Source organism: Gadus macrocephalus, chromosome 21 (genome assembly GCF_031168955.1).
Source record: "Gadus macrocephalus chromosome 21, ASM3116895v1".
Lineage (NCBI taxonomy): Eukaryota > Metazoa > Chordata > Actinopteri > Gadiformes > Gadidae > Gadus > Gadus macrocephalus.
Genome location: NC_082402.1, coordinates 6,431,853 through 6,452,954, shown reverse-complemented (window position 1 = coordinate 6,452,954; position 21,102 = coordinate 6,431,853). Strand labels below are relative to the sequence as shown.

The window sequence follows — 21,102 nt, the reverse complement described above, 5'->3', positions numbered from 1 at the left end:
GGAGAGAAGGGGGAGAAGGAGGAGCAGAAGGAGAGAGAAGGAGAGTAGGGGGAGAAGGGGTGAAGGAGAAGGAGGAGAATAAGGGGCGGAGGTGTAAGAGGAGGAGAAGGAGGTTCAAGAGGAGGAGGAGGAGGAGAAGAAGGGGGAGGTGGAGGAGTGGGGGGGAAGAAGGGGAGAAGGGGGAGGAGGAAGAGAAGGGGGAGGAGGAGAGGGGGGAGTCGGGGGCATTGGCTCTGTCTGGACCGAGGATAGCTTTCCGGTTTCGCTCACTCGATTTAGTCGGATCGCTCCGCGGTTTCGTTGCGGCAAAACAACGCAGTGTGCGCCTCACCCGTCAGGATACTTCCACCGTGGGTCGGTTCCGAGGTTAACGGCTTATCGGTGCTTAATAACGTGTTGTAATAAGTGGGGTGACTGGCTCTGCTGGACGAGGAACCACCTCGTTGTTTTCGCCCCGTTTGAAAGCAGCGGGGAAATGTCCAGCTGAGGATTTGAAATCTTGAAGCCCTAGGCCCGCTTGTAATGAGTGATCAACGCATCGACAATGGCGAATAAGGTACGGATCGTTGGAAAAGGGTTTTTTGGGGGGTTCTTTTGACTGGATTGGTGCGAAAAAGTGAGACGGTTGTTGTGTTGTAACGTTGTCGCTTGATTCCTTCCCGGGCGGACTACTAACGTTCGCGTTATTCGTAACTTTTTCGATGAGTTATATCGGCATTAGGCGCATCTTTTGGACGGTGATTCCAAGTGTGCGTCAACATTTTGGATTTGGTGCCAAATGTAATGTTGTTACTGTACTTGGAAAATGAGTCTCGTTCAGGAGTGTCTTGTGACATTTTACTACCTTTCCAGTTCGGGTCGTTTTGAACCTCGTGGAATTCTGGGAAATGTAGTCAATGGCGCCACCAGTCAGTCTGTCGGTTTTTGTTGTGTGACAGGTTGAAAGTAAATAACCGATCTCATTCCGTTCGTTGGTGCTCTTAGTGAAATGTATTTGAGCCGTATTTATTTTTACTTGGAAGCGTGTGTGTGTGTCCATTAATTAATAAGATAAATAATGTGCAATATTTTACTTGTCATACTAGTGTGGGACAGCATAGCGCAGCAGCGTTTTTCAAAACAAAGTCGGTGTGTTTGTTGCTTGATCGGTCGCCGTCTTTTTGCAGGTGCAGGTTTTGTATGACTTCAGTGCTGAGCCCGGAAACAACGAACTGTCCGTCAGAGAAGGCGAAACTGTCACTGTCACAAATCAGGTATAGAGGATCCAGCACTTCCATCTAGTCCTGTTGACTGGCTGTTGTTTTTCCTCCCATATGCATGCCAAATTTTGATTATTTATAGTAAATTGTTGTATATTCCATATATTGAGTTTGAGTGGTCATATGGATTGGCCTATATTGGGTGATATGGCAACTTTTGCAAGCCCTACTGAACGAGCCACATATATCAAGATTATGTGTGTAGAGAGAGGGGGAAATGAAGGATAACACGGTTGGCGAGAATGAGAGCAAACATGACATCACTACTGCCATTTACAACAGTTCAAAGGTCAGTTTTATAATCACTCACCGACTCGCTAACCTCTTCTCTGCAGTCGTCACTCCTTAAAGGGAGAGATTTTCTCACGACTCCAAATTAATAGTGAGTCAAAGGTGCCAGTGTGGATAAAGTTGGATTTGTTTCCTGTTTACCCTCATTTGAATAAATGTTATGGCTCGAGTGAAACGTAATGAAAGACAGGCCAGATAAAGGTTTCCACATTACATTTCGGTTAGAAGCAGGGTCGGGTGATTTATGGAAATGGGTCATAATGAAAACTTTTACAAAGTAAACATGTACATCACTACGATGCTTATCAATTTGAAAAGCCATTCCTCACACCCCTTTCAATTGAAATGTATGCTTAGTTTATTTCAAATATATCATATATTCGTATATTTTCTCCCATAAACAAAGGCCATTTCAAATGATAATTTGCTGTTATAAAATGTAAAAGATTTGCTGTTGTAAAATGTAATCGCTGTACTACGATTACATTTTATTTGTATGGCCCTTTATCCCAGGTACAGTCTCAAAGGGCTTAACAGGCTATATGGTTATAACACAAATAATATCTCTATATATATATATATATATATATATATATATATATATATATATATATAAAATCCAAAACTGGGTTTGTCGATCAGTCCATGTCTTCAGTCCACTCGGACGCCATTTCCCTGGCACTAGTTGAACCACGCTGTGTGTCGCGGGGAAACCCTTCCCCTCGTTCTTCAGTTCTCTGCTCCCCTACTGTGTTCCAGAACATTGGCGGGGGATGGATCGAGGCTCAGAACTCCAGGGGGGAGGTGGGCCTGGTGCCAGAAGACTACCTAGAGGTAAGCCCGGTCCTGGCCTCTGTCTGAGCCTCGCACGATTGGACGATTTGAAAATACCCCCCCCCCCCCCCCTGGCCTCTACCCCTATAAGGGTTTATTGACGTTCTTCCTTGGCTAACTTACTGCACGGCTAGTTAATAGCTGTGACACTGGTTGTTCGGCTTGAATTGGAAAAACAAGGAAGAGACGATCCAAACAGGATATGTCTCACTTGAAAATGTGCTGAGTGTGTGTGTGTGTGTGTGTGTCTGTGTAGTTGTGTCTTTGTGTGTTTGTGTATTGTTGTGTGTGTGCTTGTGCCTGTGTGTGTGTTTTTAATGTACTCCAGCTGCTCCTCAAAAGGTCTTACTCCTCAGAATTCAGTTGGGACTAGGGCATGACGTGCTTTCCACCAGACCTACATCTAGCACGGGCATCCATCTTGCCTCGAGGAATTGCTCCTTAAACAAACATGAAACAATGTTTTGATTTCCCTCTGCCTCTCCTCTCCTCGACCGACCTGCTTCCAGTTGAGCAAGCCCTCGCCGCTGACTGGAGCCGGCACCACCACAGCGCCCCCCAGTGTCGGGAATGTGGCCGCGGCTCCGCCTCCTGACCTCTCCTTCTTCGATGCCTTCGCCCCGGCGTCAACACCTGCACAAAGCCAGGTGACCTTGTGTACACACACAGACAGACACACACACAGACACAGACACAGACACACACACACGGGGACACACGCACACACATGGTGACATGGACACATTGAAACGCAAACACGTGTGCCGGATCGCCATGGCAGCTGCACACATCGTTTATTTATTTCTGAGGTCATGGGGTGAACTCAGAATACACCAATCAGGCTCATCACAATGTGGTTCGATCTTCTCCAGCAGCAGTTCAGAGTTTCAGTTTGTTCAGAGCTGCTGTCTGGTGGTCTTATTTGAGTAAAGTGTGTGGAAAAAACTGAGAATGCACTCAGCATGTCCATGTTCCCCTAACACACTCGGTAACACAATATACATAAATTAAGAAAGGGTGCGAAATGTGGAAGTGAGACATGCTGATGGGGACGGTATGTGGTTGGGTCATCCATAACAGATGGACGGTTTATTTTTAATTTTTTTTCTTCTTTCAAGAAAGAAGACAAATACATAGGGACTCCACTATAGAGGCTTATGGCCACCTTTTGGTATCACAAGAACCACTGCAGTGAATCCTGCAGAACTTAAATACCACACTGGGGCCTTGAACTTCAGTTAAATGGATGTCCCTCTCTTTCTCTTCTCTCGCTCTCTTATTTTCTCACACTCTTAAGGTGCGGACACACCAAAAGCGTATCCCGCGTACCATGTACGCGCGTAACGCAGCTAAAATGTTGCTTGACCATTTTGTGTCAAAAATGGTCCTACATACGCAGCTACACGCCTGTGGCTGCGCTGGATTTAGGAGTCCGAGGAAGGAAACCCAAACGCCGCCGTGTCTGGGTGCATGATAGAGCTTGAATCGGGTTAGATTAAATAATCTCAGATATAAATAACAATAATCGGGTTAAATAACTTCACATGGTGTGTCTGGTGTGTTTCCAGCATTCGTAGTGTTGATCGGCAGAGAAATAGTCCGCCAAGACGTTGAGGTTGCTTAGCAACCAGAGACTCTGTCCATGCAAGTGAACGGAGCGTTCACTCTTCGTCATAACTATCAAACCAAACATCCTTCACATTCACCGAGTGAACATTATGAAAGTAAAATGCACATTTCTCGCTAAAAATGTTTCCATAAACGCATTTAATGGCGTAACTATGTTACTATTTCCACCCAGAATAAAGAAAGATGTTGGCCGTATGCTTCTGTGCAAGGGTCACTACTCTCTGCCAGTGACGTCGGGTCAAGCTCCACGCTGATTGGCTATTGCGGCTAAGTATCACGCGTATGAGCGTAAAAAGTTCAATTTTTTGAACTCCTCGCGTACGCGCGTATATGTACGCGCGTATATGTACGCGCGTATATGTACGCGCGTATATATACGCGCCTCATACGCCCCTAACGCGAGTAAAATGTTGCTTTGTACGCATGATACGCGTGTACGCACCTCATACGCGCGTAAACCAATGCTTCCCTATGGAAAAATTGCCGATTTTATACGCGTGGTACGCGGGTAACGCGTTTGGTGTGGCCGTACCTTTACTCTCACTCTCTTTCTCGCTCACTCTCTCTCTCTCCCTCTAACATTTGCTTCTCAGCTCTTACTCTCTCACTTCTTACTCGCTCTCTCTCCCGCTCACCTACTCGCTCATTCTATCTTTGTCTCTCACTTTTTCGCTCTCTTTCTCTCTTACACTCTTACACTCTCGCTCACTCTCCCTCTCTCTTTCTCTCTTACACTCTTACACTCTCGCTCACTCTCTCTCTCTTTCCCTCTAAATCTTGCTCCTCATCCTACTCCATCTCTCTGCCATGCTGTAGCCCACCCCTCCTCTCTTCTGGCGCTTTCTGATGATTTCACTCTTCCTTTTCTCCCATTCTTAAGGTCGATGCTGGGGAGTTAAGTCCCCAGCCGGACACCCCTGACACCCCCTACCTCCCCCACGAGGTAACCACCCTAGGGTGCTGCTCAGGGGCATGGAAGACCAAACCTTCCCCCTGTTTACTTGCTCGCCCCTACCGGATAAGCAAACTTTGCCCTCGCCTGCCTGAAAGCATGTCATTTTAGTTTCCTTAGTTGTTCATGCACACACACGCCCCCCCCCTCCCAACCAAAATCACTCGACCAATCAGCAAACCGTACAATTTCCAATACAGAGCGTGTATGAGATGCCTATTGTGTTCAATTAGTTTCCCCGAATGGTAAAAGTCCTGAGACTCTGTGAAATAACCGCAAAGCTTTTAACTGCTGTTTTCGGAAGGTTTTATGTTCAGAATGCCCTCTCTGTTGTGGTTGGCATCATCTGGGGTGTGTGTGTGTTTACATGATGCATACATGAGCTCACGCACTGTCCATTCGTTTCCGCAATTGGCTGGATTCTGGTGCGTTGCACGGCATGTCGTTTTTGTATTATTGGATTGTCTTTGACGTTTTTTTTTACGTTGAAATGAAAGTTTCAAGCATGTTTGGTTGTACATGCGTGCCCGTACGACGTGCATGTGTTGCTGAGCTGGCGTTGTTTCGTAGGTAACGGGTAAAGGGTGACTTGGGTAATCATGAGCAAACGTCACGTGTGACGGAGTTTGCTCTTGCATTATATTGAACGAGCACGTGTTTAATGACTACCTATGGCTAATCATTAAACGGCGGCACTTCCCAATCTCTCTCTCTCTCTCTCTCGCTCTCGCTCTCGCTCTCGCTCTCTCTCTCTCGCTCTCTCTTTCTCCCTATTCTCCCTTGACTCCCCTTTCCTCCCCCTGGGTCTGCCGAGCCAGAGCCCAACCCCCCGACCCCCCCACCTACCCCTGCAGCCCAGTAACTCTCGTGTTCCCCCCCCCCCCCCCTTCGTCTCCGTCTCCGTCTCAGCAGACCAGCAACGGCGGCGGAGACCCCTGGTCCGCGTGGAACACCGACGCCACGGGGGGGGCCTCCAACAACTGGGCGTCCAAGCCGGAGGGCACGCAGACGGGGAGGAGTGCGGCGCCGGACCCCTGGGGGGCGCAGAGTCACCCCCAGGCGTACCAAGGCCCCGGTAAGACGGGGGGAACCTCGGTCTGGAGCCCTGGACTCTGTGGGGGGGGGGGGGGGGGGGGGCCGTGATGTTGGTGGGCCTTGGTATTAGTTACATGCCTTGGTTTAGTTTTCATGCCCTAAGGTCTTTGTTTCATTTTTTTGTACACACTTATTGTATGTTGTATGTTGTGGCTCGTAAGAATAGTACTTAGGGTTGTGTGAAGCATCTTATTCCAGCTAACTTTGTTGTAAACGGGGAATGGGTTAACCTAACGATTGTAAGTGCTTGGCACTTACTGTACCGAAAGCGATATATAGTTTTTTCTCTTTCTTCTGACAAATGTACCGATCATAAGTCGCTTTTGATAAAAAGCTTCCGATCCATTACTTAAAAGTTAATTTAAATTTTGATCATATTATATCCAAATACTTTTTTCTACTTTTTTGGTGTTTAGTTATTCACTTGTTGGAAAGATTTTTCATTTTTCACCCCCGCTTTCAGCCTAAACTGTGCTGCCAAACTCACAATCTAGCCATGGTCAGGGACTCCAAAGGCTATAGGTTTAAAATGAATCCGATCACATGATGAGTAAGAAGAGACCGTGAAATGTTTCCTCTCTTGTTTCCTCTTACCTTAGACATCTATCCATATCCTTACCTGATTGAGACAGGTAATCTTTTGCAGCGGTGTCTTATGGGAAAGTTGACTGATGGCCCATTAACATTCAGGATTGAGAAATCCAGCATGACGGACTTGGTTGGCGTGACGAATGGCATGCCATGTATACGTGTTACCATCCATACAACTTATAAAGTGTGGCATATTACTCATTTTGTTTGTCGTGTTTTACCAAAGATGTTGCTGTGTGTGCTGATGGCGCCTTGATTGTTATTGTTTGGTTACTCATGAATGTCTGGATTGAGACATTGCAGGATAGTGCTGTTGGTTTGCGTGCTCTCTCTGTGTTCTAGTTTGAACGAGTTGTGTGTGAACGTTGTGTTATTTGCGTTGGTAGTATTGCTTCATGCGTTGATGTTGAATGCTGATCTGCATTAAGCTACGAACTCCACCACTGTAGAGGGGATGTCACTGATGACTGCCTGTGTGACTCCTCCCCCCCAGGAGCAGAGGAAGACGAGTGGGACGATGAGTGGGATGACGTCAAATCATCGGGTTACGCCGAGTCGGAGTCCGGAGAGGGCGGGGCTTTTCAAAGGGGCGGAGCTCAGGGCACCGCCATGAAAATCTCCCTCAACAAGTGAGCGCTAACTCTTATTTGATTGGTCCTAGTCTGTTGGGCATGTCAAGCGTTAGTCGCTATGCCGGTTGTTAGCTATGTTGTTAGCTGTTGTAGCGGGTTAGACTAAGTTTCATTGCAGCGGTGTACCAAAGCAGAGCTATGTGGCTAATAAACGTTAGCTAGATAGCAATGTTGGCGATGTAGCAAATGTTAGCTCTCTTGCTAACAAGCGTCAGTTACATAGCTAACATTTGCTACACAGCTGTTAGCCATACAATCGTTTAGGAGGGGCTAGCCACGCACTCTTTTAGACTTCCTAATGGCTATCGGATGAGGTGAATCGACCAGCGGGGACAATTTTGTGTTTGCGTGTTTGAGTCTGAGAGTGGGCAGATGATGCGTGCCGGGGGGAAGTAAAAGGAAGCGACACTCCGCTACCATCAGGCTTTGGAATCTTAGTTCAGTGAGCACAGAATAGAGGCCAGACATCTGGTTCATGGTAGATTCAACAATGATTCGCCAAAGGAGGTGGGTAATTGTTTTAGTATATAAGTACTACACGTGAACACTCCAAAAATAAACAAGATAACACTTTTTGCCGGGATGTATTTGTTTTTATTAGCGGTTTATTTGTTTGTATAGCGGGACATTTTGCGGTGAAAACAATACATCTTGGGATATTGCGCTGTGTCCCGAGACAGCCTACCAATCAAATCGCGCAATCTTAGGGGGTTCACGTGTAGCATAACTAGGTTCACGGTAACCTACCCAGTGTTCTAACTGTCAAACCTTTGTCCGTCTTCCTCCGAGCAGATTCCCTGGATTCTCCAAGTCAGGGCCGGAGCTTTACCTCCTAGCCAAGCAGCTGGTCAAGGGATCACAGAAGCTATCCATCTATGTATGTGTTTTATTACCTTTTTATCTGTCATTAGGGGAGGACGTAGTTGTGTTTGAAACTGCCACCACAGTTCTCTAATCTCTAGTTTATTAGCCGAGGATACCGGATATTAAGTCAAATTTGCACTAGTGAAACTTCTAGTAATATGGCGTAGCACATCGCTAACACACAATTCAATGACGTACACGCCCTAATTGACCACGGATTTTGTCGGATTGTGGTGAGACCCACATGTTAAGCAGAAACCAAAACAGTGTGGGGTAGAAGCAGTCACTAGACATAAGGAACTGGACAGGTTCAGTGGTTTGGGACCCATGTCCAAAACGAGGATCTGTGCCACCACCACCACCTCTGGGAGGGCGAGGGGAAGCCAATGGGTGTCGAAGTTAACTGGAGTCTGTTTGGTTAGGGTTGATGATGCAGAGGTCAGAGGTCGGAGGGCTCGGTCTTGTGACACGTTGGTGCGGTCAAAGGTCCTTCGTGTGACTCGCTCTTGGCCTAAAATAACCTCAACATACTCTGTAGTCAAGGCTGTTCAAAAGTGATTCAAATAATGTTATCACTAGGGATGGGCATAATTAATCGATGCTCGATAATTGATCGTTAAGAAATGCGTCGATCAATTTATATTGTTATCGATCAAAAGGACGTTGTGTTGCATACTGTGAGTCTTGAAGCATTTAATTGAATATAACCCTGCCGACTGGTGGAAAGTGAATGGAAGAAGGTTCCCCAGGCTGTCAAAGTTAGCGCGACAATACCTCTGCATCCCCGCAACTTCGGTCCCGTCAGAGCGGGTGTTTTCTGCTGCTGGACTGACAGTTACAAGGCTGCGTTCGCGTCTGACCCCCGAGCATGTTAACATGCTTATATTCCTAAACAAAAATATGTAGGCTGGAGTTACTGTATGCTATGGACAGTAGGGACAGTCACCACCGTATGTGAGTCGCTCTTTTCTTTCTTAATGTGTTGACTCTCGCTCCGCTTGGTGCCTCTTGGAGTCGTTACATTTTGCCAAAACTGTGATATTTTAGCAACAAGTCCAGCCTTATATATGTTCAATAAGGTATTGCTTTTAGATAGACTAGTTCATGCAATTGTTTGTAAATGGGTGGCTCATCTTTTTGTTGCGAGCCTTTTCCGCGCGCCGGCTGCAGGCATTATATGTCGGCCTTTTCCCCCCCCTTTTTTTCATAACAGTTATACAGTTTAATGCCCACTTTTAGCCTACTGCCTTTGTTTGATTATTGTTGTCCGATAAGTTCGCTACTTATTGTAATTGGAATAGGCTACAGATTTAGTCTTGTTGAATCGTTTCCAAACCTTTAAGAGCGCCTGTAGGCGCATTGTTCGGACTTTACGAGCGCCGCATAGGCCTATAACCTATAATGCCTGTATTTATTATTTTAAAACTGTTAAACAGTTGTAGGTCTTCAAGTTAACTGTATTGTATTAATTTTGGCCCATACATTATTGTTGGAATAAAGATTTCATTGATAAAAACATTAGAAAAAAAACATAGAAAAAAGTTAATGATTAATCGATAATTGATCGATAACTCTAGCGATGCTCGATCAAGAAAATTTCTTCAAATGCCCATCCCTAGTTATCACTACATCCTATTGATAACACTACTGTTATCAAAGAATTCCTAGTAATAGGAAATCCTATATCCTTTAACTGATATATTCTTCAGTTATAAAAAGAGCCTGTACCCGTTTGTTTACAATAATCTCACTATCGACACTCCCAGAGCCCCTCCCACTCCCACCCACTTGAGTTACGCCGGTCTGCGTCACACGGCTGCACAGCCAATTAGAGAAGACCGGAGACTGTTCCACAACTCTGGAAGATCCTCCCGCTTACACACTAGGAGGGGCTCCTAGTGACCTCATGACCTCAACATGTTGTTCATTCGTACGTCGTCATCCTGACACACCGATCAGACCGGTGGAGGTTGTCCTGTTTGTGAACGGTAAACGGACTGCATTTGTACAGCGCTTTTCTCACCAGTGTCCACTCAAAGCTCTTTACAATATTGCCTAACATCACAACATTCATGCACACATTCACACACCGACGGCGGTATCAACCACGCAAGGCGACAGCCAGCTCGTCAGGAGCAGTTAGGGTGAGGGACAGGGACAGGGACACCTCCACACGCCAGGGATCGAACTAGCAACCTTCCAGTTACAAGCCAACCCGCTCTACCTTCTGAGCCACATGCCACCCTTTCTCCTGTGTCCCGGTAACATGTGAAGACCGGTAGTTACCCAGTATGGTAGTAAACCACTATGGTAGTAACCCAGTATGGTAGCAACTAGGGCTGGGCGATTAATTTAATTTTGATCGCGATTTCAATTTTAGCGTCAAACGATCACAAAATTAACATAATCCAGTTAAAAAATATATTTATTTTATTTTATTTTTTGGGATTATTGTTTTTTTTAACGTTTTATAGAAAGGGCAGAACAGCCGGATACATATCTGTACATAATTTTAGATTGGAACATTTTCTTTTTGACCATTTTGTGTATTCTTGTTAAGGCGAAATTTCAAAGTTCTCAGTTACAAAATCTCTTTGGGGAGAGACTTGCTGAATAAATACACCATGTTCTCAAAGTCAAAAATAACCGTGTGAATAATCATGATTTCAATATTGACCAAAATAACGGTGACTATGATTTTTCCCATAATGGAGCAGCCCTAGTAGTAACCCGGTGTGTCCTGTGCTCAGATGGGCGAGGTGGGCCCGGTGTGGTCCTACCCCGACAACCAGCTGGACTGTGTGGTGGCCGACCCCAAGAAGGGCTCCAAGATGTACGGCCTGAAGAGCTACATCGAGTACCAAGTCACGCCCAACGTAAGCCTCACCGCCGCCACCTGGTTCAACCTTTGAACCTCTGACGTTTTGGAAGGAATAAACTAGGGATCGACCGATATGGATTTTCTAGGACCGATGCGATACAGATTTATTTTTTTTCATCAGCCAAGGCTGATGACCGATTCGCCGATCCCGATTTTCTTGAGCCAATATTTGGAGCCGATACTGCTTTTGCTCCCTCAAAAATTACACAATGACGATAAAAAATGGTACAAGACTCAATTAAAAAAATATATATATATATTTATTGAACTGTCTGTTAATCATTAATATAAAAAAAAGTAATCTGCGAAAAAATTCAGAAACACGTAATTATGCTATGTATATGATAAAACGGTCAATCATTAGAATAATCCCTACCGATCATTTAGTTTTCCTACTTCCTGAATACATTTGGACACGCCGACGTGAGGCTTTTGTGATGCAATGTTTGTTTTGGATTGGCTGACTTATGGCCCTAACTAACTGAATGTTATCGTTTGGCAGACAACCAACAGGCCCGTCAATCACCGCTACAAGCACTTTGATTGGCTGTACGAGAGGCTGCTGGACAAACTCGGCTCAGCCATCCCCATCCCCTCCTTGCCGGACAAGCAGGTCACAGGTCAGTGGAAACGTCTCTCTAACCCCCCCCCTCTTCACTTCCTCTCACTCTCGCACATGCACTCACTGACTCACTCTCTCTCTTTCTCTCCCTTTCTCTGTCTCTATCTCCCTCACTTCCTCTCAATCACTTCCTGACCCACTGTGTCTCTCTCTCTCTCTCTCTCTCTCTCTCTCACTCACACTCACTGACCTCACTGATTCTCTCTATCTCCCCCTCACTCCCGCTCCCTCTCTCTCAAACTCACTCACTCACTCACTCTCTCCCCCATGTGTCCGTCCGTCCGTCCGTCCGTCCGTCCCCCAGGGCGGTTCGAGGAGGAGTTCATCAAGATGCGCATGGAGCGTCTGCAGGGCTGGATGACCCGGATGTGCCGGCACCCCGTGGTCTCCAGCAGCGAAGTCTTCCAGCTCTTCCTGACCTACAAGGACGAAAAGGTGCCACCTCACACACCCTCACCCTACAGCTTATAGAAGAGCTACTCACAAGTCCAGGGCAAACTGGGAGGGTTCAACACGGTGGCGGTAGAACCAGCATCCCCAGCCTTATATTACGATGAGTGAGTGCATTCCTGCTTCATCACTCATCCCAAGGGGACTTCCAGAAAAGGGGCTTTGAGCATCGCTCTCAAGCCATAATTATATTCCGGGCCAGGATTGATTGTGACTGGGATTCTGTTCGTGCCTTCCCCTTGAGTTGGAAGCAATCAGCTAGAAACTCACCCTGGCCTTTACCAATCAGGGAATACAGGCCTTCATGTTCCTTCTCCATTCGGTCTATCTCTCACGTATGTAAATGTTAGGTCTGTTTAACAAAAGTCTCCACTTCTTCATCTTAAAGGCGTTTGTAAAAACGTAGACGCAGTAGCTTCGCCGCTCTCGCTCTGGTCACCAGCGTGCCGCTGACGGTCATGCTTGTCGACGGCGTTGCGGGTTCGGTCTTTGGGTCGTGTGTCAGTTCTCCCATGGCGAGTGACCATCCCCCCTGACGTGCTGACGGTGTTGATGGTGTTGTAGGACTGGAAGACGGGGAAGAGAAAAGCGGAGAAGGACGAGACAGTGGGGGTGATGATCTTCGCCACCATAGAGCCCGAGGCCCCCGACCTGGACCCCATCGAAGTGTGAGTAGGCTGGGCTCCCACGCCGTCAGCAGGGGCCCTGGGCTCCCCCCCCTGTCAGCAGGGGCCCTGGGGGTGGCGTGGAGGATGGGGGTCTGACAAAAGTGTGTGTGTGTGTGTGTGTTTGTGCAGGGAGCAGAAGTGCGACCAGTTCAGCAGGTTTACTAAAGCGATGGACGACGGGGTGAAGGAGATCCTCACCGTGGGACAGGAGCACTGGAAGAGATGCACAGGACGTACGTGCGCAGACACACACACACACACACACACACACACACACGTGTAAACACACACACAGACTTGCAAACATTCACAGTCGCACATGCCCGCGCAAACACTGCACCCTTAACACTTAAGCCCACACAACACTTTTAACACTTACGCACACACTACAATCTTTAACACTCAAACAGACACAGAACACACGCAAACACACACACATAAGCACTTACGCACACCCACATCTTCCCCGTGGGAGATATATAATGACTATTATCATGACTTCTCTACCTGTACTACTAATTACTACGTAGGGACCCAGTATCACCTTCACTTTACCTACCCAATGTGACTTGCCTTTGAGTGTGTGTGTGTGTGTGTGTGTGTGTGTGTATGTGTGTGTGTGTTGTGTGTTGTGTGTATGTGTAAATGTTAATGAAAATGTTGTCATCCTCTTCCCATTCACAGCATTACCTAAAGAGTACCAGAGGATTGGCAAGGCCTTTCAGAACCTCTCCTCGGTCTTCAACAGCAGCGGATACCAAGGTAGGAGCACAGAACGACCGGTCTGTCCCGAGTCCATCGCAGAACTCTGACAAGGAAACCGTACAAGGGAGCTGAACAAAAGATGCTGATACACAGGTTCCTGGCCAACGTCATCACAGTATTTATAATCACTGACACGATAGTCGGAATAGTAGGAGATGATCTAAAGCAGGATTTGTCAACCTGTGGTGTGCGATGGTACTGCAGGCGGTACGTGGGATTTATTTTTAAGATGGACTAATTTACATTGATGTATTACATAAAATAGATAATTGAAAAAAATAAAAATGTATTATGAGTATTCCATAATATATTTTCCATTCTAATTAATACCATTAATACTAATTATTGCCGTTTTAATTGCGTATGAAGGAAGCGCTGGCACTCTTTGCCTGGCCACTGCATATGTATTATCTTCACCGTTTGACTACTATACTATATGAGGTGGTTCACGAAAAGGTGTTAATGACCCTTTAGTGCGACATTTAGCTAACCCATGAACTCCCTTCTGCCCTCAGGAGAGGCAACGCTGACAGACGCCATGACAGCGGCGGGCAAGACCTATGAAGAGATCGCCCTGATGGTGGCGGAGCAGGTACACACACACACACACACACACACACACACACACACACACACACACACACACACACACACACACACACACACACACACACACACACACACACACACACACACACACACACACACACACGTACGTTGGTTGGTTTCAATGCTCGTCCGGCTTGACCAGCAGCTCTGGCCCCACTGGTGTTGATCCGAGCTTTTGTTTCTATCATTTGTGTTTTCAATATTTACAGTCAGCCTGCATGCATGCACTGCTGGTGCCTTGCTCTGGATTGGCGTGTGTGTGTGCGTGCGTGGTAATCCGGTTTCATAGCGATTGGCCAGGAGTTCTTTGTGTTTATTGTTTATTGAAGGCTTTTTAAATGAAGGTCTCTGGGGAGGGTTGCAGGTCATAGCACCAGCAGAAAGCTGTTCTGTGTTTGTGTTGTGGGAAGCCTCTTCAAATTGGGATTTAATACTCGTAGTGTAGGGCCCAATGCATTTGTTCTTTGTTCGGTTGGATAATCAGTGGCTAGCTCTTCTCTCTATTATTAACTGAGTTAATAATATTGATTGGGGGCCGTAGACTAACACGGGCGGCTAATCAATTCCTATTGTCAATGTGCCAAATATAACATGTATACCAATGGGTCTCCCAAGTCCTTATTTTTTACAGTCTAAAACAGCAGTAAAGGAGAATCTTTAAGAGGCTGTTTTTTGTTAAACATTTTCAAGCTATCACAATCTTTATCAGCACTTACTATATATACACACACACGCACACGCACACGCACACACTCATCAATATCACAAATGTTGCAATCTGTTCTTGACCACAACAATACTGTCTCATCCGGAGAATATAGTAACGCCATCCTGTGCCGTTTCCGGCACATCCTCGCTCTGCCCTTAAGTCCGCTGTCTTAGATTAAGCCTTCTGCTTGTGACGAGTTCACAGCCTTCAAACGTCAACATTTGGCAATAACAACTTCTTCTTTTTTTTTTCTTTCTAATCGATGGCAGCTGTTTTGCTTTTGTTGTGACTTGGTCTTCGTTATTCCTTCGGTATATTGTGAAACCCATTCATGTTTAATTGCCTGAGAATGCTCTTTTTTGATATCTTGTGTAATGAAATGAACCTCTGGACGTTGTTTAAAGCTGCATCCGCTGGGAGGATTCCTCTGGTAAACATGCGTTTGTTTGTTATAGTATCTAATCGTCTAGTGGTTGTTTTTTACTGTCTGATGCATAATAAGTCCCTTTTTTAGTTATTGTAACAATTAAAAAAAATATGTGTGTAGGAGAATTGGAGTTCACCCTAAATTGCATACGGTTACAGTCTCTAAAAAAGTGTGTGTGTGTGTGTGTGTGTGTGTGTGTGTGTGTGTGTGTGTGTGTGTGTGTGTGTGTGTGTGTGTGTGTGTGTGTGTGTGTGTGTGTGTGTGTGTGTGTGTGTGTGTGTGTGTGCACGCGCGCTTGTGATGTATTTCCAGCCGAGGAAAGACCTCCACTTCCTCATGGAGACCAACAATGAATACAAAGGTCTCCTGGGATGCTTCCCGGACACCCTCGCAGTCCATAAGGTACTTTTAGCCCCGACGCCTCCTGATAAAAACCTAGAAAAACAAGCCTGACTTTCCGTGGTGATGGAGCAAGCGCTGAACGACCTAAACTCTTATTTCTCCCTCCCCGTCAGGCGGGCATCGAGAAGGTGAAGGAGGGGGACAAGCTGGTGGCGACCAGTAAGATCAGCCCCCAGGAGAAGGTCACTATGGCGAAGCGAGTGAGCACCATGTCGTACACATTACAAGGTACCGCCCCGGGCAACCCGCATTGTCCTCGTTTACTGCTGTTCCTCTTACTACTGAAAAGCACGGTCGTAGATTGACATTTTACAGTCTGACACCCCTATTGCTGCCCTTAACCCACAGCCGAGATGAACCACTTCCATAGCAACCGTATCTATGATTACAACCGTGTCATGCAGCTCTATCTTGAGGAACAAGCCAAATTTTACGAGACGGTAAGAGTGAAGGAAGTTTTCTGCACACAGACAGCCTGATTATCGTTCATATAGCTCATTTGGATCGCTATCGCCTTTCTGTTTCTGAAGATTTACAGTCTTTTGTCTTTTTCTTCTCCATCTCCCTCGCTAGATTGCCGAGAAGTTGAGGCAAGCGCACGCCCAGTTCACCACCATGTAGAGAACGGAAGCATTTGGCCGAGGATGAAGTCGGCTAAACGCCAAGCGACATGTCTGTCTCTTTCTCTTTTTTCTCTTTTGTCTCTCTCTCTCTCTCTCTCTCTCTCTTCTGCTCTTTCGCTCCTCCCTCCTTTAGTTTCTATCCCTCTCTTTTGAACCCAGCGTCACATGCTTTACGTGAAAGCACTTCCACACTACTTTTACCCCCCCGCGCCCGTGGTTCAAAGAAGTGTTGCCGCTGGGAATCGATTTGGAAAGAGGACGTACGCTATATAAGCACAGCACTGCCTTAGTATGTCAGCATGTCATTTCCCCTCTGGTCTGTGTTGTCATTGCTCTGTGTCCTCACCATCCGTTTAGTCACACTTGAGGGATTCTACGTTTCCTCATTTCAAGGAGGCAGCAGACTTGAGAAAGAAGGACGGTATGGAGAACGCGTGCGTGTGTGTTGGGGTTGTGGTACACACTATTGGCTGTGCCTTACTCCTCCCTTGTACTTCACTTCCTCATCCACTAACAGGAAGACCCGCCCCTTTTCTTTGAATGTGCCTTCCCATGGGAGCTCTGGGACGCTTGGCTGGTTCCCCCCCCCCTCCCCCCCCGATGACCTCAACGTTTACTGTTTACTCTGGAAGAGCGGGAGTCCCACGACCTTCAAACATGCTAATAATACACTTTCACACCTTGAGATGATGATGCACTTAACTTGAGGGGGTTTCTCTGTCATGCCTTGTTCGCAGAAGCCAAATGTCAGAGGAAACCTGTTGAATCCCAGTGCCAAACCCAGTGGACAACCCCACTGCTTTTTAAAATGGCCCTTTTGTGTGTGTGTGTGAGAGAGAGTGTGTGTGTGTGTGTGTGTGTTTTGTTTGTTATAACCGAAAGCAATTTGTTTTAAGCAAGCCCCTGAAGGTGTAGGATGTGATATTTTGTTAAAGTTAAAAAAAATAAGACAACAATGTGAGCGTGGCGGGGAAGGGCGGAGGGGTCGGAGTTGGGACTGAGCCATGAGATATTTCTGCTTGCTTTTTTCACTGCTCAGTATTCAATCAATTTCTTATTTCATTCTGTCAACACTTTTGTTTTCATCTCACTTGAAAAAATGCAAATATATATATATATAATATATATTCTATTTGATCTGTCCTATGCTTTTCGGGTCATATTGGAATGGCCGTATTACGTATATATGGACGAGCAAAAAATCCAGTTATTGATTTATTAAACTGATTTGTATTTACTACGACTACGCTTCTGTCCTTGTGTCAACTTTGTAAGGGACAAACAGCAACATGACAGAAATATCTACTCCTTCGCTGCAATCCCAGCACAGCCCTTATTTCATTCAGATTTGATTTTTCTTTTGCACGTGGAGAGGGACAGGAATGAGAATGAGTCGGTGGCTTGTTCGAAGAATCAAAGAGCGCGTTTGTGCGCTCTTTGAGGTGGCGGTGGTGGGGTGGAACCTTGTGATACCACCCTAGTCTCGCGAGAACAGGGTGTAACCTTCTCATACAACCCTAGTCTCGCGAGACCGGTCGTCAGCAACGCCCGGCTGCGAAGGGGCCTGGCGGGGCCGCGCTGTCAATGGAGCGCTTCTTCATCCAGTGGAGCGTCTACTGGCATCAGGTGCAGCTGGATGTATAGCGGGCATAAGCCGGCCCGACGCGAAAGACTTGGCCCGATAGGGAATCTAAACAGTGCGGTCTTTCTTCTCAACACACTCCCGCCACTCTCCCGTCCAGTCCAGTTGCTATTTAGTTATTTATTTCCCCTTCAGCACGTTTCGAATGTAACGAAGCTTCAGCATTTTGTATTCGTTGTGATTGAACCGAGTAGTCAACTTAGAGGCAAGAAGGAATTGGCCTAAAAATAGGTAATTAATTAATCTTGCAACAAAATCTATTAAAAATTTCGCCCTGGGATTACCATGAAAGTAAGAAAATGTAATAATCTTTAATGTAGGCCTACATTAATTATTAAACTTGACGAAATGTATTTATGTTCATTATTAATTAAGGTGTACAAGTTAACTAAGGCAATAGTGCCCATGTTAATAAATGTATCGTCTGCATTATTTGAAAGGCCTGGGGCTTACTTAAACCCACTTCCCCTTACCCCTATGCTAATGATATATTATAATGCTAATAACTGCGTGAACTAATGTTAATTCATGATTAATAATGTACCCTTATTATTATTATTATTATTATTATAATGTACCCTAAACCTGCGTTGTTTAGCCTATCTTGTATCATACCCTCTAACCCAATGGTGAATAAGTAGAGGGTAGGCCCACATCTTCACTTCACATTACGGTGACATTGATATGGCAGTGCTAAGATGGTCATGGATTGTGGAATTCTGTAAATGCAGTCCTCTTGAGATAGACGCAATCAGCTAGAAACTCACCATGGCATTCATCATACAGGGAATACTGGCCTACACGGTTGTTTCCACAAAGAGAACTTCAATAAGTATAGCCTACTTTCTCAGTGAATTTAGTATTTCAATTCGGATAGTATACTGTCAAATAAACACCGCTTTATTAATAATAAACAGTGCAGGGCTGTATTCTGAGTCAAACAAAAGGTAAAATAAAGGGGATTGAATTTGGTGTACACAATTACGTTAAAGGGAAATAGTTAGGCCTAATTATAGTGCATTTCACTGTTTTTGTGCATATATAGGCCTACTGTACATACAGTGAAATGAATGGCTTGTAAAACCAATTGAATTGCCAATAGACTTCCAAATGAAATTTCAGTAGAGGTTAAAAGAAAACGTCAATATTATATCCAGCAGCATTAACAGTTCACAGTTTAACTGTTAACTGTCTCTTAATAGGTACAACGCTCAGGTAGCATTCACTAGGCCATCTTATAACCTTCCCTCCATTACATCCATCCACATTATATACCTAAGGGTCCGAATAAAGTGTCAGAGTAATATAAAGTCTACAAAATAAGTGTACAAAATAATAATACAAAATAATAGTCGACTCCCTCCCGTCCCCCGCCCACTGAGGGACCCGGTGTATAAATTATGCGTTATGAGGACGTGTGATATACAGTATGAGTCCGTATATCAAGCACTGGGGACGTGTTTAATCAACTTCGAAATAGCGTGTATTCAGCTCCAGAAAGGTCCGTGTCCAGGTACTCAAGCACTACTCAGACCATCCTGCGACGGCCCATCCTCCACTCCGGTGGAGAATCACCAACGCCAAATCAAAAGGTTCTACGATATCTTAAAAGTTTGTATTGCGGCTGTGATCGCACGATTTTAGTTTGACGATCAAAGTTTGACGATCACAGTTTGGCGATCTGTCCATGTCCCGATTGGTGCGTCGCCACGGTGGTGGGGTTGTGTTTATGGGCCGTCGTCGCGGTGATGTCAGGGCGACAGGCGGGGTCGGAAGTATCGCGGGCGGATCATCATGGTGACCTGGCGGAGGGAGTAGTAGTCGGAGTCCCTCCAGGAGTACCACACGATGCCGTCAGGGCCCAGCGGCCCGCGGGCCCTGGGGCTGTAGCGCCCCCCCTGGTGAACACACACACACACACACACACACACACACACAGACATAGACATAAACACATAGACACACACACACACACACACACACACACACACACACACACACACACACACATACACACACACACACACACACACACACACACACACACACACACACACACACACACACACACACAGGCATACATATAGAAACAGTCTAGACACAACACACAGAGAGACACATACATACATACACATAAACACACAAGCATACAGACATACATACACATACACACAGACATATACACCTACACAGAAATAGGCCCACACGCAAGCACACACGCACACACACATACAGGTCAAATGGACACACGCTTGCCGACCTCCTAGCCTTGTGAGCCAAGCGAGGCCTACATCCTGTCCACTACCCACAACCCCCCGCTCACCCGGTAGTAGACCCCGTTGAGGTTGGCGTAGAAGCACTGGTTGTACCACCAGCCGCCGTGGGAGATCTCGGCGCAGATGTTGCCGCTGTCGGGCGTGCTGAAGGACTGCTTGTCGTGGTACCAGCTGAAGGAGTCCTGCACCGAGCCGCTGAAGCCGCTCACGTGGAGCCGGTACTGGTGCTCTTCATCCTCCACGCTGGGGGGGGGGGGGGGGGGCACGGACATACACACATGTACACACACGGATGAACATGTACGCACGTATGTATACACACCCACGCATGTACGCATACGTACACACACACACACACACGTACACACATATACACAGACGTTGACATACGCACACGCACGCACACATTTCGTACACACACACACACACACACACAAGTTCCCCCAATGTTAACACAAATAAACATACACATGCATACGTACACACATAGACGCACACGTTCGCATGTACACATGAGAGCACGCACACACACGTACACAAACGCGGACACACGTACACATACACCAACGTAGAAAGTCATGCACACACACACATATATAAGTGCACTCAAGCAAACACACACGCACACACACGTACAATAAATAAGCCACAGATTTCCATTGTTTTTTGGTAATGGATGCACTGTTTCAGGGGGACTTGGTGTGTGCGTGCCCACGTGCCAGGCCCACCTGAAGCTCTGGTAGAGCGCGTGCTTGTGCTTGTTGCTCCAGTCCTCCAGCTCGATGCGCAGGCTGTACTCCCCCTGGGTGCTCAGGTCGTGGATGTGGTCGTTGCCGAGCCAGAACTCTGTGTTCAGGTCCCCAAAGCCCTCCCTGTAGTCC

General features: G+C 46.3%; 2 protein-coding genes across 8 annotated transcripts in view; one reads left to right on the top strand and one right to left on the bottom strand.

Annotated features, from left to right (window-relative positions):
- The first annotated feature begins 204 nt into the window (after window positions 1-204).
- snx9b (sorting nexin 9b) lies at window positions 205-17,546 on the top strand. Of its 6 annotated transcripts, none has more exons than XM_060042258.1 (20): window positions 205-556; window positions 1,167-1,253; window positions 2,310-2,384; window positions 2,894-3,031; window positions 4,894-4,956; window positions 5,878-6,040; window positions 6,660-6,692; window positions 7,145-7,280; window positions 8,076-8,160; window positions 10,898-11,023; window positions 11,531-11,648; window positions 11,955-12,085; window positions 12,665-12,768; window positions 12,898-13,001; window positions 13,453-13,530; window positions 14,049-14,125; window positions 15,591-15,680; window positions 15,794-15,908; window positions 16,029-16,120; window positions 16,254-17,546. In XM_060042258.1, exons 1-20 carry the CDS (start codon window positions 545-547, stop codon window positions 16,299-16,301), a joined length of 1,875 nt encoding a protein of 624 aa, XP_059898241.1. In that variant the 5' UTR covers window positions 205-544; the 3' UTR covers window positions 16,302-17,546. The 6 variants fall into 6 exon arrangements, with proteins under 6 accessions (XP_059898241.1, XP_059898240.1, XP_059898244.1 ...); XM_060042257.1 differs by having other exon boundaries at window positions 5,875-6,040; XM_060042261.1 differs by lacking the exon at window positions 4,894-4,956 and having other exon boundaries at window positions 206-556.
- A 1,295-nt stretch (window positions 17,547-18,841) lies between these two features.
- The window catches only part of LOC132450218 (angiopoietin-related protein 7-like), an 8,376-nt gene continuing 6,115 nt past the window's right edge, over window positions 18,842-21,102 (bottom strand). For both annotated transcript variants that reach the window (XM_060042275.1, XM_060042276.1), the window contains exons 7-9: window positions 20,950-21,102; window positions 20,269-20,464; window positions 18,842-19,843 (exon numbers count right to left, since the gene is read on the bottom strand). The exon at window positions 20,950-21,102 is cut by the window's right edge and continues 64 nt beyond it. In XM_060042275.1, coding sequence (XP_059898258.1) covers window positions 19,697-19,843; window positions 20,269-20,464; window positions 20,950-21,102 — 496 coding nt within the window. In that variant the 3' untranslated portion in view covers window positions 18,842-19,696. The remainder of the gene's footprint in view (window positions 19,844-20,268; window positions 20,465-20,949) is intronic.